The sequence below is a fragment of the Oncorhynchus mykiss genome, chromosome 3 (assembly GCF_057628025.1).
Source record: "Oncorhynchus mykiss isolate SJ-2025 chromosome 3, ASM5762802v1, whole genome shotgun sequence".
In the NCBI taxonomy this organism is placed as follows: Eukaryota; Metazoa; Chordata; class Actinopteri; order Salmoniformes; family Salmonidae; genus Oncorhynchus; species Oncorhynchus mykiss.
Window position 1 is genome coordinate 17,597,301 of NC_143024.1, and position 16,777 is coordinate 17,614,077.

Below are 16,777 nucleotides of genomic sequence, written 5' to 3' on the forward strand. Positions count from 1 at the left end.
GTTGTTCTCTGAATATGTATGTGTGTGCTTATACAGTATATACGTGTGCAAACGAGCATGTGTGTGTGTGTACCTGCAGGCTGCTGGCGTGAGGGCAGGGGGCCGCGTGTGAAGTTGCTCTGCCCGCCCCTGGCATCACTGTATGTTCCTCTGTGGGTAACCGGTGGCAACAGACCACTCCACGACGTGCCACCTCGCCCACCCTCACGGCGGGCATTATAGTTACCTAGAAGGGAGGGGGATGGGAAGACATGTTAGTCAAAGTTTCTTTAAAAGACAACAGACCCACTTGTTAATTTACAGCGATCTGTTTGTGTGTGTGTGTCAACATACCAGACAGCAGCACTCCTTTAGGCTGCGGTGGGGTGAAAAAGCGTGTCTGCTGGCTGTGGAAAGCAGCCCTGCCTCTGTTCCCAGTGAACAGGCCTCTGGTGGGGGGTTTGGGGGAGCTCTTAGGGGGTCGCTTGGGGGGCAACAGGCCCAGGGGAGTCCCAACATCTTTAAACTCCGCCGCCACAAAGTCATCCACGTGCATGCTGGGAGGGCGCGAAGTGTTCTGTTTGCGCTGCCGGAAGATATCGTTGGAGCGAAAGGGCTGTCCCCCGAAGCCCCCCCTACCTCGACCGCGAGGAGCAGCCATCATGTGGGCTCTCTTAGCTGGCTCGATGTAGTCTGACTTACCACTGCAGGGAGGAAGAGGACGACACAGGCATCTTTGTTAACATGTGGGTCACATACAATCACATTATGTACCTGAAGGTGATAAAAGTGTGTGTGTGTGTACCTGGTGATGAAGGTCTCGTGTTTGTGCTTGCCCAGCCTGAAGCCCTTGTTAGTTTTGGTATGACTGGGAGACAAGGGCTCAGACAGGAAGGAGCGTTCCAGCTCTGACTTCAGGTCCAAATCTGGACAACACTCCTGGGCCAGGCCTAGCAGGTCCACCTTCACCTAGAGACAGAGAGGTTTACTCACACACACACACACACACACACACACACACACACACACACACACACACACACAACAGGTGTCTCACCATGTCTAGTTCAGCCTCCATGTCGTCAGTGTGGAAGGGGGAGAACCACAGAGCCTTCAGCTGCTCATCCAACACCTCCGACAACACAAACACCGTCCTGCAGGAGAGAACACAGACAGTCAGAACAGGACCCACACAGCTTCGGGTCAAAACTGGGTTCATAGCATGTCAGTGGGGCATTCAAGACAAGCCAAATTCCCCAAAAAGATTGAGTTCATACAGGTGCATCATTTAAAAAAACAGTTGATTAAAATTTCACTTTTGTTAAAGGTGCACTATGCAGAAATCGCTCTGTCATTTCCTGGTTGCTAAAATTCTAATAGTTCGCCTAATTTCAGTTTATGTGACAAAACAGGCAAGTACAGTGTAGAGAATGATTGTACGATCTAAACCGCATTATAAACTGGGTGGTTTAAGCCCTGAATGCTGATTGGCTGACAGCCGTAGTACATCAGAATATGACAAACACGTATTTATACTGCTCTAATTACGTTGGTAATCAGTTTATAATAGCAATAAGGCACCACGGGGGATTGTGATATGGCCAATATACCACGGCTAAGGGCTGTGTCCAGGCACTCCGCGTCCGTGTTGCGCCGTGCGTAAGAACAGCCCTTAGTCGTTCTCAACTACAGGACTGTTCTGCATCACAGACTGGAACATGTTCCGGGATTCTTCCGATGACATTGAGGAATACACCACATCAGTCACTGGTTTTATCAATAAGTGCATCGAGGACATCGTCCCCACAGTGACTGTACGAACATGCCCCAACTAGAAGCCATGGATTACAGCCAACATTCGCACTGAGCTAAAGGGTAGAGCTGCCGCTTTCAAGGTGCGGGACTCTAATCTGGAAGCTTACAAGAAATCCCGCTATGCCCTGCGACGAACCATCAAACAGGCAAAGCGTCAATACAGGGCTAAGATTGAATCATACTACACCGGCTCAGACGCTCGTCAGATGTGGCAGGGCTTGCAAACTATTACAGACTACAAAGGGAAGCACAGCGGCGAGCTGCCCAGTGACACGAACCTACCAGACGAGCTAAATCACTTCTATGCTCGCTTTGAGTCAAGCAACACTGAGGCGTGCATGAGAGCATCAGCTGTTCCGGACGACTGTGTGATCACGCTCTCCGTAGCCGATGTGAGTAAGACCTTAAAACAGGTCAACATACACAAGGCTGCGGGGCCAGACGGATTACCAGGACGTGTGCTCCGGGTATGTGCTGACCAACTGGCAGGTGTCTTCACTGACATTTTCAACATGTCCCTGATTGAGTCTGTAATACCAACATGTTTCAAGTAGACCACCATAGGCCCTGTGCCCAAGAACACAAAGGCAACCTGCCTAAATGACTACAGACCCGTAGCACTCACATCCGTAGCCATGAAGTGCTTTGAAAGGCTGGTAATGGCTCACAACACCATTATCCCAGAAACCCTAGACCCACTCCAATTTGCATACCGCCCAAACAGATCCACAGGTCATGCAATCTCTATTGCACTCCCACACTGCCCTTTCCCACCTGGACAAAAGAAACACCTATGTGAGAATTCTATTCATTGACTACAGCTCAGCGTTCAACACCATAGTACACTCAAATCTCATCACTAAGCTAAGGAACTGGATCCTGGACTTCCTGACGGGCCGCCCAAGGTGGTGAGGGTAGGTAGCAACACATCTGCCACGTTGATCCTCAGCACTGGAGCTCCCCAGGGGTGCGTGCTCAGTCCCCTCCTGTACTCCCTGTTCTGCATGGTCAGGCTCAACTCCAACACTATCATTAAGTTTCCATACAACAAAACAGTGGTAGGCCTGATCACCGACAACGACGAGATAGCCTATAGGGACCTCAAAAGGTTCTACAGCTGCAACATCGAGAGCATCCTGACCAGTTGCATCATTGCCTGGTATGGCAATTGCTCGGCCTCCGACCGCAAGGACTGCATCTCTTTTCAGATTTTTATTCGATTATACCTTCCGGTAACCTGCCTCACCCAATGTGATACGGAATCGTTATTATTTTCAATTTTAGAACACTTTCAAGAATCTCCAGAAGCTAACCAGCTAATTAGCTACAAGCTATTTAGTCATTGTTAGCCACTGCTAGCGGCTTTTACCCTCTGCACAGATACCACCCTGTTTTTAGCCAGGATAATACTCGCTTGTTTACCAATATCGGATTGTCTCTCCACAACAACGCCGGATTCCTGCCATAATCCCTGTACCACTACTTCTGATCTTCACAGCTAGCTAGCTCACAGCTAACTTTCACTCACCGTGGCACCCAGTACCGAAGCTATTCCCTGAGGGCCACCTCCCGGCCTACTCAGCTGTTCACCCGTACCCCACTCATACACGGCTAGAGCCCAAAACTCCACCGGATCCTTGCTGTAAACTCTGGACCATGGCACCGGATCACCGCTGCTACCGATTGGATATAGTGGCTAACGCCACTGCGAAGCTAGCACCAGTTAGCCGTGAGCCAGGCACATCTCCCGGCTAGCAAACTAAATTCCACAATACCTCTTTCGCCATCTGGCTTGGATTCTCTGTCGACACGGCGCCCCGCCGCACCACCACGACTGGTCTGCCAACAAATACTCCATCCACTGTGCCTTCATCCGGCCTCCGTCGGAGCAGACGCTCCTACTAGCCCAGGGCTACTAACTTTAAACGCCGTGTTGCTAGCGTAGTGGCGGCTCCCCTGTTCCATCTACTGCTGCCCCCTGGACACTATGATCACTTGGCTACATAGCTGATGCCTGCTGGACTGTCCATTAATCACGGTACTCCATTCTGTTTATTTATTTTTTATCTTTCGGCCCCAGCCGCGAACTCAGGTTCTGTGTGTAGTTAATCCGACCCTCTCTGCCTAGTCATCGCCATTTGACCTGCTGTTGTTGTGTTAGCTGATTAGCTGTTGTTGTCTCACCTGTTGTTTTAGCTAGCTCTCCCAATCAACACCTGCGATTACTTTATGCCTCGCTGTATGTCTCACTCAAATGTCAATATGCCTTGTATACTGTTGTTCAGGTTAGTTATCATTGTTTTAGTTTACAATGGACCCCCTAGTTCCACTCTTCATACCTCTGATACCTCCTTTGTCCCACCTCCCACACATGCGGTGACCTCACCCATTACAACCAGCATGTCCAGAGATACAACCTCTCTTATCATCACCCAGTGCCTGGGCTTACCTCCGCTGTACCCGCACCCCACCATACCATACCACTGTCTGCGCATTATTCCCTGAATATATTCTACCACGCCCAGAAATCTGCTCCTTTTATTCTTTGTCCCCAATGCTCTAGGCGACCAGTTTTGATAGCCTTTAGCCGCACCCTCATCCTACTCCTCCTCTGATCCGCGGGTGATGTGGAGGTAAACCCAGGCCCTGCATGTCCCCAGGCACCCTCATTTGTTGACTTCTGTGATCGAAAAAGCCTTGGTTTCATGCATGTCAACATCAGAAACCTCCTCCCTAAGTTTGTTTTACTCACTGCTTTAGCACACTCTGCCAACCCTGATGTCCTTGCTGTGTCTGAATCCTGGCTTAGGAAGGCCACCAAAAATTCTGAGATTTCCATACCCAACTATAACATTTTCAGGGAAGTCAGAGAAGTCAGGAACCAATACACGCAGTCAGTCAGGAAAGCAAAGGCCAGCTTTTTCAAGCAGAAATGTGTATCCTGTAACTCTAACTCCAAAAAGTTCTGGGACACTGTAAAGTCCATGGAGAACAAGAGCACCTCCTCCCAGCTGCCCACTGCACTGAGGCTAGGTAACACGGTCACCACCGATAAATCCATGATAATCGAAAACTTCAACAAGCATTTCACAACGGCTGGCCATGCCTTCCTCCTGGCTACTCCAACCTCAGCCAACAGCTCCACCCACCCCGCAGCTACTCGCCCAAGCCTCCCCAGCTTCTCCTTTACCCAAATCCAGATAGCAGATGTTCTGAAAGAGCTGCAAAACCTGGACCCGTACAAATCAGCTGGGCTTGACAATCTGGACCCTCTATTTCTGAAACTATCCGCCACCATTGTCGCAACCCCTATTACCAGCCTGTTCAACCTCTCTTTCATATCGTCTGAGATCCCCAAGGACTGGAAAGCTGCCGCGGTCACCCCTCTCTTCAAAGGGGGAGACACCATGGACCCAAATTGTTACAGACCGATATCCATCCTGCCCTGCCTATCTAAGGTCTTCGAAAGCCAAGTCAACAAACAGATCACTGACCATCTCGAATCCCACCGTACCTTCTCCGCTGTGCAATCTGGTTTCCGAGCCAGTCACACCTCAGTCACGCACAAGGTACTAAACGATATCATAACCGCCATCGATAAAAGACAGTACTGTGCAGCCGTCTTCATCGACCTGGCCAAGGCTTTCGACTCTGTCTCGGTTTTTCTAATGACTGCCTTGCCTGGTTCTCCAACTACTTTGCAGACAGAGTTAAGTGTGTCAAATCGGAGGGCATGCCGGTCCTCTGGCAGTCTCTATGGGGGTGCCACAGGGTTCAATTCTCGGGCCGACTCTTTTCTCTGTATATATCAATGATGTTGCTCTTGCTGCGGGTGATTCCCTGATCCACCTCTACGCAGACGACACCATTCTGTCTACTTCTGGCCCTTCCTTGGACACTGTGCTATCTATCCTCCAAACGAGCTTCAATGCCATACAACACTCCTTCCGTGGCCTCCAACTGCTCTTAAACACTAGTAAAACCAAATGCATGCTTTTCAAACGTTCGCTGCCTACACCCGTACGCCCGACTAGCATCATCACCCTGGATGGTTCCGACCTAGAATATGTGGACATCTATAAGTACCTAGGTGTCTGGCTAGACTGTAAACTCTCCTTCCAGACTCATATCAAACATCTCCAATCCAAAATCAAATCTAGTCGGCTTTCTATTTCGCAACAAAGCCTCCTTCACTCACGCCGCCAAACTTACCCTAGTAAAACTGACTATCCTACCGATCCTTGACTTCCCCGATGTCATCTACAAAATGGCTTCCAATACTCTACTCAGCAAACTGGATGCAGTTTATCACAGTGCCATCCGCTTTGTTACTAAAGCACCTTATACCACCCACCAGTGCGACCTGTATGCTCTAGTCGGCTGGCCCTCGCTACATATTTGTTGCCAGACCCACTGGCTCCAGGTCATCTACAAGTCCATGCTAGGTAAAGCTCCGCCTTATCTCAGTTCACTGGTCACGGTGGCAACACCCACCCGTAGCACGCGCTCCAGCAGGTGTATCTCACTGATCATCCCTAAAGCCAACACCTCATTTGGCTGCCTTTCCTTCCAGTTCTCTGCTGCCTGTGACTGGAACGAATTGCAAAAATCGTAGAAGTTGGAGACTTTTAACTCCCTCACCAACTTTAAACATCAGCTATCTGAGCAGCTAACCAATCGTTGCAGCTGTACATAGTCCATCGGTAAATAGCCCACCCAATTTACCTACCTCATCCCCATACTGTTTTTATTTATTTACTTTTCTGCTCTTTTGCACACCAGTATCTCTACCTGCACATGACCATCTGATCATTTATCACTCCAGTGTTAATCTGCTAAATTGTAATTATTCGCCTACCTCCTCATGCCTTTTGCACACAATGTATATAGACTATTTTTTCCCCCCCTTTTTTTTCTACTGTGTTATTGACTAGTTTATTGTTTACTTCATGTGTAACTCTCTGTTGCTGTCTGTTCACACTGCTATGCTTTATCTTGGCCAGGTCGCATTTGTAAATGAGAACTTGTTCTCAACTAGCCTACCTGGTTAAATAAAGGTGTTCTCAACTAGCCTACCTGGTTAAATAAAGGTGTTCTCAACTAGTCTACCTGGTTAAATAAAGGTGTTCTCAACTAGCCTACCTGGTTAAATAAAGGTGTTCTCAACTAGTCTACCTGGTTAAATAAAGGTGTTCTCAACTAGCCTACCTGGTTAAATAAAGGTGTTCTCAACTAGTCTACCTGGTTAAATAAAGGTGTTCTCAACTAGTCTACCTGGTTAAATAAAGGTGTTCTCAACTAGCCTACCTGGTTAAATAAAGGTGTTCTCAACTAGTCTACCTGGTTAAATAAAGGTGTTCTCAACTAGTCTACCTGGTTAAATAAAGGTGTTCTCAACTAGTCTACCTGGTTAAATAAAGGTGTTCTCAACTAGTCTACCTGGTTAAATAAAGGTGTTCTCAACTAGTCTACCTGGTTAAATAAAGGTGTTCTCAACTAGCCTACCTGGTTAAATAAAGGTGTTCTCAACTAGCCTACCTGGTTAAATAAAGGTGTTCTCAACTAGTCTACCTGGTTAAATAAAGGTGTTCTCAACTAGTCTACCTGGTTAAATAAAGGTGTTCTCAACTAGCCTACCTGGTTAAATAAAGGTGTTCTCAACTAGTCTACCTGGTTAAATAAAGGTGTTCTCAACTAGCCTACCTGGTTAAATAAAGGTGTTCTCAACTAGTCTACCTGGTTAAATAAAGGTGTTCTCAACTAGCCTACCTGGTTAAATAAAGGTGTTCTCAACTAGCCTACCTGGTTAAATAAAGGTGTTCTCAACTAGCCTACCTGGTTAAATAAAGGTGTTCTCAACTAGTCTACCTGGTTAAATAAAGGTGTTCTCAACTAGCCTACCTGGTTAAATAAAGGTGTTCTCAACTAGCCTACCTGGTTAAATAAAGGTGTTCTCAACTAGCCTACCTGGTTAAATAAAGGTGTTCTCAACTAGTCTACCTGGTTAAATAAAGGTGTTCTCAACTAGTCTACCTGGTTAAATAAAGGTGTTCTCAACTAGCCTACCTGGTTAAATGAAGGTGAAATAAATAAATAAAATAAATACAAAATCCAGGACCTCTACACCAGGCGGTGTCAAAGGAAGGCCCTAAAAATTGTCAAAGACCCCAGCCATCCCAGTCATAGACTGTTCTCTCTAATACCGCATGGCAAGCAGTACCGGAGTGCCAAGTCTAGGACAAAAAGGCTTCTCAACAGTTTTTACCCCCAAGCCATAAGACTCCTGAACAGGTAACCAAATGGTTACCCGGACTATTTGCATTGTGTGCCCCCCCCAACCCCTCTTTTATGCTGTTGCTACTCTGTTTATCATATATGCATAGTCACTTTAACTATACATTCATGTACATACTACCTCAATTGACACGACCAACCAGTGCTCCTGCACATTGGCTAACGGGCTATCTGCATTGTGTCCCACCCACCACCCGCCAACCCCTCTTTTTATGCTACTGCTACTCTCTGTTCATAATATATGCATAGTCACTTTAACCATACCTACATGTACATACTACCTCAATAAGCCTGACTAACCGGTGTCTGTATATAGCCTTGCTACTGTTACTTACCTACACACACACATTTTTTTCGCACTATTGGTTAGAGCCTGTAAGTAAGCAAGCATTTAACTGTAAGGTCTACTACACCTGTTGTATTTTGATATTGGACATATACCACACCCCCTCGGGCCTTATTGCTTCAGTGAAATATATCTTCCATGACTGTTTCTGCTGTTTGAAGCTGGTGTGCAAAACCGAAAGTAAAAGATGCAAAAATGAAATTTAAGAACTGGAAGCATAAAAATAGCGCACCTATAACAGACCTACCGCTTCTAGACGTGCGTTCAGTGAGAATGACAGATCTATAACTCACATTTCTATGTGAATTTGTTCAGCTCGCAAAAAAAGTTACATATTGCAGCTTTAACGGTGTCTATTGGGCCAACAGTGTCAGTGGGCAGTACCTGTGGTTGAACTGGGCCAATAGCGTGTCAGGGTTGGGTAGAGTGGGCTCCGTCTCAGGGGGAGAAGATGTGTCCATAGTGCTCTCCAGCGTCTGTCGTAGACCAATTACATTCTCCAACAGGGTCTCCAATGAATCCTCCTCCTTGCACAGCTTCTACAAACACACACAACAGTTACTTCCACTACTTCCGACCGGAGATCTGTACTTGCATTTATAATCATTACTATGCACAAAGTGTGTGTGTGTGTGTACCTTGATGTGTTTCTCTAGTGTGTTTAGAGGGTGTGTGTCAGTCTCCTCCCACTGAAGCAGAGCCTTCATCTCTGAGCCAGTCAGAGCCACAGACCTTGGGGGCGGAACCAGCCCGGACTCTTCCCCTCCACTCTCCTCCCCACAGCAACCCTGGGTATGAGAAGAGAGAAAGTGACAGAGACAATGATTAATGATATATGGGCGGATCGGCCTTCACATCGGCAGATAATGGTTGACTGGATAATGGTTGATCGTGTTAATAATGGTTGATCATGTTGAAATGGACTTGTTTGGGGTTTTACCAGAGGGTCAGTGTTGAGGATCTGTCGTAGGAAGTCCAGCAGAGCAGAGAGGAGTTCAGCCGAGTCTTTCGTGAAGGAGAACACCTGTCTCTTCAACAGAGCACACACACTGGCACTGTGCTTCTTCAGAGCCCTAAAAACACACCTCTAAAGTTGAATTCGGTGTTCCACAGGGTTCAGTGCTTTAACCACTACTATTGTCTATATACACATGCTACACTTGCATTGATCTAAATTCCTGGCAGTGAGGAGTGTGTGTGTACCCTTTAAGGTGGTAGAGTCCATAGTCATGTTCTGTGAGGAACATGAGTGTTCTGAGACAGGTGAGGAGCAGAGCGGCACTGCTCTCTCCGTTCCCCAAAACCTCCATCAGAGAGTCGCACACTGATGAGATCATTTCCCGTCCTGGTAGGGCATTGGCCAGTTGCTCGGCCTCTGACACACACCCCTCGGCTGGGTGGGGCACCACCAGAGAGATGTCCTAACACACACACACACACACACACGCAAAAGCTGACTGTCAGGAACACAAACACGTAACATGTTTCGTCTCTGATGCTCATAAACTACACAAGAGTCGTTAGAAGGTAAGGGGTTCTTCTACATAGAAGACCATAGTAAATCCCAGGACATAGTGTCTATAACACTGTGATAAGCTCAAATAGTTGCTGTTATAAACTCTGAACAGTTGTCACTGACTAGTTAGATATTCATTTTCCAGTGAGCAAACCATTTCTGTACTTAGAGCATTCTTATAACTACATTTCTATCGAGTTTTTGCTCTGTCAATAAAACTCATGAATGTAACTGTTTATGTCAAATAGTTAGGTGTTCTACTTGTAGCCCTGGTTGTCCTGAAAAGAACATGGTAAAACACTTCATTGTGAGACTAAATATAACAGCTGGACATGCAGATAAATGAAAGTCAGATCAATGTCTTGGGACTGATGGGGTTAAACACCTTTCTCTATCCCTCTACCGCTCCCTCTTACCTGGCTCAGCCTGATATACGACCCCCTGCTAGTCTGACACATAGTTCAGACTAAAGAGCATCCACAAAGACCTATATGTTTATGAACATAACACGCATCAATTCACCCCATACCTCTCCATTGTTATAGCTGGAGGAAAGACAACAGCTAGTGGATGAAGTGCATTAGCGTCATACAATACCAGGTGCTTCGTGTGTTACCTGGTCACACAGTGACTGCAGGACAGTCCCCACCAGCTCTGCACAGTGCTGTTGTGGCAGGGCGTGGTCAGCAACGGGAACCAATAGGGACAGTAGCAGGGGGAAGATATCAGCCAATGGCTCGTCTCCAGGGGTGGAGCCAGAGAGCAGGTGTAACGTTGCGATCTTACAGGCTCTCTGTGAAACCAGGGTGTCGAATAGAGAGAGGAGACGCAGGACCTGCCCCCAACCGGGACTCTTACCCTCAACACTGAAAAACACAACCACACATACCAAAATCACAAACACAACCACACCTACCGAAATCAAAAACACAACCACACATATCAAAAACACAACCACACATACCGAAATCACAAACACAACCACACATGCCAAAATCAAAAACACAACCACACATATCAAAAACACAACCACACATACCGAAATCACAAACACAACCACACCTACCGAAATCACAAACACAACCACACATATCAAAATCACAAACACAACCACACATACCGAAATCAAAAACAACCACACCTACCGAAATCACAAACACAACCACACCTACCGAAATCACAAACACAACCACACATACCGAAATCACAAACACAACCACACCTACCAAAATCAAAAACACAACCACACATACCGAAATCACAAACACAACCACACATACTGAAATCACAAACACAACCACACATATCAAAAACACAACCACACATACCGAAATCACAAACACAACCACACCTACCGAAATCACAAACACAACCACACATACCGAAATCACAAACACAACCACACCTACCAAAATCAAAAACACAACCACACATATCAAAAACACAACCACACATACCGAAATCACAAACACAACCACACCTACCGAAATCACAAACACAACCACACATACCGAAATCACAAACACAACCACACCTACCGAAATCACAAACACAACCACACCTACCGAAATCAAAAACACAACCACACCTACCGAAATCAAAAACACAACCACACCTACCGAAATCACAAACACAACCACACCTACCAAAATCAAAAACACAACCACACATACTGAAATCACAAACACAACCACACATACTGAAATCACAAACACAACCACACATACTGAAATCACAAACACAACCACACATGCCAAAATCAAAAACACAACCACACATATCAAAAACACAACCACACATACCGAAATCAAAAACACATAAGAGAAGGTGGTTCTAATATGGACGTGAAATAATATCCAAAGCCAATTTGGGATCATTTGGCTTGCCATCTTAGTTCAAGAGGTGCATAAGGGTGTGTTTGCAACTGTCTTACGGCTGTAGTTCCCCCAGCAGGAATTCCAGCAGGGTCTTCATGATGAGGGTGGCGGTGGGAGAGGAGAGGTCAGCCAGCTGGACACACACACGTCGCAGCATGGCCAGCAGCGGAGGACAGCTAGTTCCACACACACACCCGAGGGCGTCCGCAAACACACCCCACTGCACCCGCAGGTGCATGCTCCACAACTTCCTGGTGTTCAACGCTACAGCCACGTCCTGGACAGAGATCACCTGGAGGGGGACCGGCACAACACACAACTAGAAATCTGTTTCCCTTCGGTTTAGATGTTTCCAACATGAAAGTCCTACAGCTTTCAATCCTTGTGCATTGATTAGTTTGTTAAGTGTCAATCCGACGACCTCCAGACTGTTGCTGATGATGGCTGTACCAACATGAGAAGCAGCAGGTGTGTGTGTGTGTGTACCTGCGTGCTCTGCATGGGCAGGGGAAGTGGCAGCAGTTCAGACAGCAGGGTGAGGCCAGAGAAGAGTCCCTCAGGTGCTTTCAGTAGAGAGCCCAACACCTCCTTCAGCATCAGAGACCATGTGTTACTGAGCAGAGTCTCCTCTGTGTGGGTCATCTACAGGGGAAATGATACCCAATTTATTACACGCACGCAACACACACACACACAACATTATGTTAAAGGTCAATCAGAAAAGAGCTCTACCTGTTCGCTGACTCCCTGTGTGAAGGTGAGCAGCACATCTACGATGAGGGCCTGAACCTTGGTCTCCTCCCAGTCTAGACGTCCAGAGGACGGGGCTGAACACACGACCATGTGTAGAGTCACCAACGTGCTCGCCACACGCGTGTCCCTGAACTGGAAGGCCCCGCTGCGCAGCAGCTCTGTTAGCATGGTCCGCAGCAGCCTTAGCGTGTTAGCGCACACGCCAAGGATCATACAGCGCTGTGGGGTGGGTCCCATGTGTCCGTGCACACGCCAGGCAGGCAGCAGCACGCTACACAGCTTCTGGAGCACACAAACACACGTGTCCAAGCCCTCCCCAGAAAACAACTGCACCCCTGCTAGACTCCACTTCAGATCTCTCTGCTGAGCCTCTACGGCGGGAGGTGGACAGGCGATCTGGCAGAGGACCCTCAGAGCAGAGATCAGTCCACTTCCCTCTAGAGTCAACACGTTCTGGACGTTCTACAGGGACACACACGGGACAGACAGGACAGAATGGCTTTTCTGTTAGTAATATGACCAATAATACACATGTACATCCACTATTTTATTTACATCAGCCACACACAGTGCATTCGGAAAGTATTCAGACCCCTTTTTCCACACAGAAGAACTCACTTTACAGCCTTATTGTAAAACTGATTAAATAGTTCCCCCCCCTCAATCTACGCACAATACCCCATAATGACGAAGCAAAAACATTGCAAATATAAATAAATAAATAAATAAATGAAGTATCACATTTACATAAGTACTCAGACCCTTTTTTCAATACTTTGCTGAGGCACCTTTTGGAGATGTTACAGCCTTGGGTCTTCTTGGGTATGATGGTACAAGCTTGACACACCTGTATCAAGCTCTGCAGTTTGAATTGGGAGCATTGCTGCACAGCTATTTTTCGGTCTCTCCAGAGATGTTAGATCGGGTTCACGTCCGGGCTCTTGCTGGGCCACTCAAGGACATTCAGAGACTTGTCGCGAAGCCACTCCTGCATTGTCTTGGCTGTATGCTTAGGGTTGTTGTCATGTAGGAAGGTGAACCTTCTCCACAGTCTGAGGTCCTGAGTGCTCTGGAGCAGGTTTTCATCAAGGATCTCGCTGTACTTTGCTCTGTTCATCTTTCCTTCGATCCTGACTAGTCTCCCAGTCTTGACTGCTGAAAAAAATCCCCACAGCATGATGCTGCCACCACCATGGTTCATAGTAGATATGGTGCCAGGTTTCCTCCAGACTTGACACTTGGCATTCAGGCCATAGAGTTCAATCTAGAGCAGAGAATCTTGTTTCTCATGGTTTGAGAGTCTTTAGGTGCCTTTTGGCAAACTACAAACGGGCTGTCATGTGCCTTTTACTGAGGAGTGGCTTCCGTCTGGCCACTCTACCATAAATAACTGATTGGTGGAGTGCTGCAGAGATGGTTGTCCCATCTCCACAGAAGAACTCTGGAGCTCTATCAGAGTGACCATCAGGTTCTTGGTTACCTCCCTGACCAAGGCCCTTCTTCCCCGATTGCTCAGTTTGGCCGGGCGGCCAGCTCTAGGAAGAGTCTTGGTGGTTCCAAACTTCTTCCATTTAAGAATGATGGAGGCCACTGTGTTATTTGGGACCTTCAACGCTGCAGAAATGTTTTGTTACCCTTCCCCAGATCTGTGCCTCGACACAGTCTTGTCTCGGAGCTCTAGGGATAATTCCTTCAACCTCATGGCTTGGTTTTCGCTCTGACATGCACTGTCAACTGTGGGACCTTATATAGACAGGTGTGTGCCTTTCCAAATAATGTCCAATCAATAGAATTTACCACAGGTGGACTCCAATCAAGTTGTAGAAACATCAAGGATGATCAATGGAAACAGGATGAATAAGGCGGTAACGTAAAAATTCAAGGGGTCTGAATACTTTCCAAAGATGCGCGCTCTCTCTCTCCAAGATCTGGGTCAGCCACTGTCACAGCTATTTGCATGTACCGCAGGGCAGCTCTCTAAGCTCTCTACTGTTTTCTTTTTTTTTACCAATGACCTGTCACTGGCATTACACAAAGCATGTGTGTCCATGTATGCTGATGATTAAAGTGTATACGCATCAGCAACCACAGCTAATGAAGTAACTGAATCCCTTAAAGAGTTGCAGTCTGTTTTGGAGTGGGTGGCCAGTAATAAACTGGTCCTGAAATATCTCTAAAACTAAGAGCATTGTACTTGGTACACATCATTCCCTAAGTTCTAGACATCTGCTGAATCTGGTGTGGCTGTTGAACAAGTTGAGGAGACTAAATTACTTGGTGTTACCTTAGATTGTAAACGGTCATGGTCAAAACATAGATTCAATGTTTGGAAAGATGCTTTTTTGACACCACACTCCACAGGCTCTAGTTGTATCTTATCTTGATTATTGTCCAGTCATATGGTCAAGTGCTGCAAAGAAAGACCTAGTTAAGCTGCAGCTGGCCCAGAACAGAGCGGCACGTCTTGCTCTTCATTGTAACCAGAGGGCTAATATTAACACTATGCATGCCAGACTCTCTTGGCTAAGAGTTGAGGAAAGACTGACTGCTTCTTATAAAAACAAGAAGTGAAGCAATGTGTTGGAAATTCCAAATTGTTTGCATAGTCAACTTACACACAGGACTGACACACACAATCACACACCCCACCAGACATGCCACGAGGGGTCTTTTCACAGTCCCCAGGTCCAAAACAAATTCAAGGAAGTGTACAGTATTATACAGAGCCATGACTGCATATAACTCCCTTCCATCTTATACAGCACAAGTGAACTTCAAACCTGGTTGAAAAGAACAAATAAACCAACACCTCACGGCACAAGGCCTCTCCCGCATGTGACCTACTTGTTGTGCATATGTACTGACATGTATGTATAAACCGATCGATGCGCACACACACACACACGTTAATGTTTTTAAATTGTCAAGTCTTTTGTCTCAAATGTATTTTTTGTTATGTGTCGTACCCCAGTCAAACCCGAGTGGGACCCCAGTTGGAACCCCAGTAAGACCCCAGTCGGAACCACGGTAAGACCCCAGTCGGAACCCCAGTCGGAACCACAGTAAGACCCCAGTAAGACTAGCTGTCGCCATTGAAGTTCGTAAAAAGTCAAATCAAACTAGCTGACTCCATGGTGAAGGACGTCTCTGCTGAAATCCACCAAAGGAGTGGTGTAGAGACCATGCTTTGTGGAATTTAGGTTCGACTATATGAATAAAATGGATTATGGAACGCTTACCTTGTACTTATGTTTGTCCTTTAGTTGCGTGCCTGTCTTTGTTAGCTGAAATCCATACTTTTTCAAGTATGGATGCTAATCAAATACAACCACCGACTGTTTGCCAGTTGCTGTTGCTCTAAGATGGCAACTCAGCGCATATTAGCATTTGTCAATTGAATCTCAACAAGGAAACAGTCGGTGGATGTTTTTGAATAACGTTATTGAAAAAGTATGGATTTCAGCAAACAAAAGGCACGCAACTACAGAGGACAACACAGGTACAAGTTAACGTTTCATAATTATAATATATTTTTTTTAAAGTATTGACCTTGGGCGAATCGATGTAGTCGTTGCTGAATTACACAAAGCCTGATCTCTGCTTCACTCGTTGGTGGATTTCATCAGAATCTTCCTTTACCAATCAGTGGAGTTTAGTCAGCTAGTTATTTCAAAGCAAGTCGGTGTGTGTGTGTATGTGTGTGTGGGCGCGCGTAGGGAGCTGAAGGCCTGCAGCCATGTCATCATTATGAAGGATTAAACAAACAGCAACAACCGGTTATCACTCCTTGGGGACATGTAGTGTAACGGCTCACCTGTTTGATGTAGTCTATGAGGCTGGGGATGCTGCCCATCTCCAACTTCACCTTGTCCAGAGGTTCCAGCCACTGACTCAGCTCTGGAACACAACACCAACACTGAGAGGATCACTTAGTGTTGCAGTTCACCTTTGCAAGGAATTCTGAATAGTAGTTTAACACGTTTTTGTTGTTTTTTGGGGGGTACTTTTCTCCCCAATATCGTAATATCCAATTGATAGTAACAGTCTTGTCTGATCGCTGCAACTCCCCTGCGGACTCGGGAGAGGCGAAGGTTGAGAGCCATGTGTCCTCCGAAACACGACCCACCAAGCCGCACAGCTTCTTGAAACACCGCTCGCTTAACCCGGAAGCCAGCCGCAACATGTCGGAGGAAACAC

The 16,777-nt window shown here is 46.6% G+C and overlaps 1 protein-coding gene across 5 annotated transcripts in view; it reads right to left on the bottom strand.

Annotated features, from left to right (window-relative positions):
• LOC110507893 (protein virilizer homolog) overlaps positions 1-16,777 on the bottom strand; it is a 37,720-nt gene that overhangs the window by 12,213 nt on the left and 8,730 nt on the right. For 3 of the 5 annotated variants that reach the window (XM_090222726.1, XM_036967015.2, XM_036967033.2), the window contains exons 12-24: positions 16,395-16,477; positions 12,560-13,042; positions 12,314-12,469; positions 11,884-12,119; positions 10,567-10,816; positions 9,638-9,855; positions 9,375-9,507; positions 9,073-9,222; positions 8,819-8,973; positions 1,037-1,133; positions 785-948; positions 334-683; positions 74-226 (exon numbers count right to left, since the gene is read on the bottom strand). In XM_090222726.1, the coding sequence (XP_090078852.1) occupies positions 74-226; positions 334-683; positions 785-948; positions 1,037-1,133; positions 8,819-8,973; positions 9,073-9,222; positions 9,375-9,507; positions 9,638-9,855; positions 10,567-10,816; positions 11,884-12,119; positions 12,314-12,469; positions 12,560-13,042; positions 16,395-16,477 (2,628 nt within the window). The remainder of the gene's footprint in view (positions 1-73; positions 227-333; positions 684-784; positions 949-1,036; positions 1,134-8,818; positions 8,974-9,072; positions 9,223-9,374; positions 9,508-9,637; positions 9,856-10,566; positions 10,817-11,883; positions 12,120-12,313; positions 12,470-12,559; positions 13,043-16,394; positions 16,478-16,777) is intronic. The other 2 variants (XM_036967024.2, XM_090222717.1) reach the window with 1 other exon arrangement.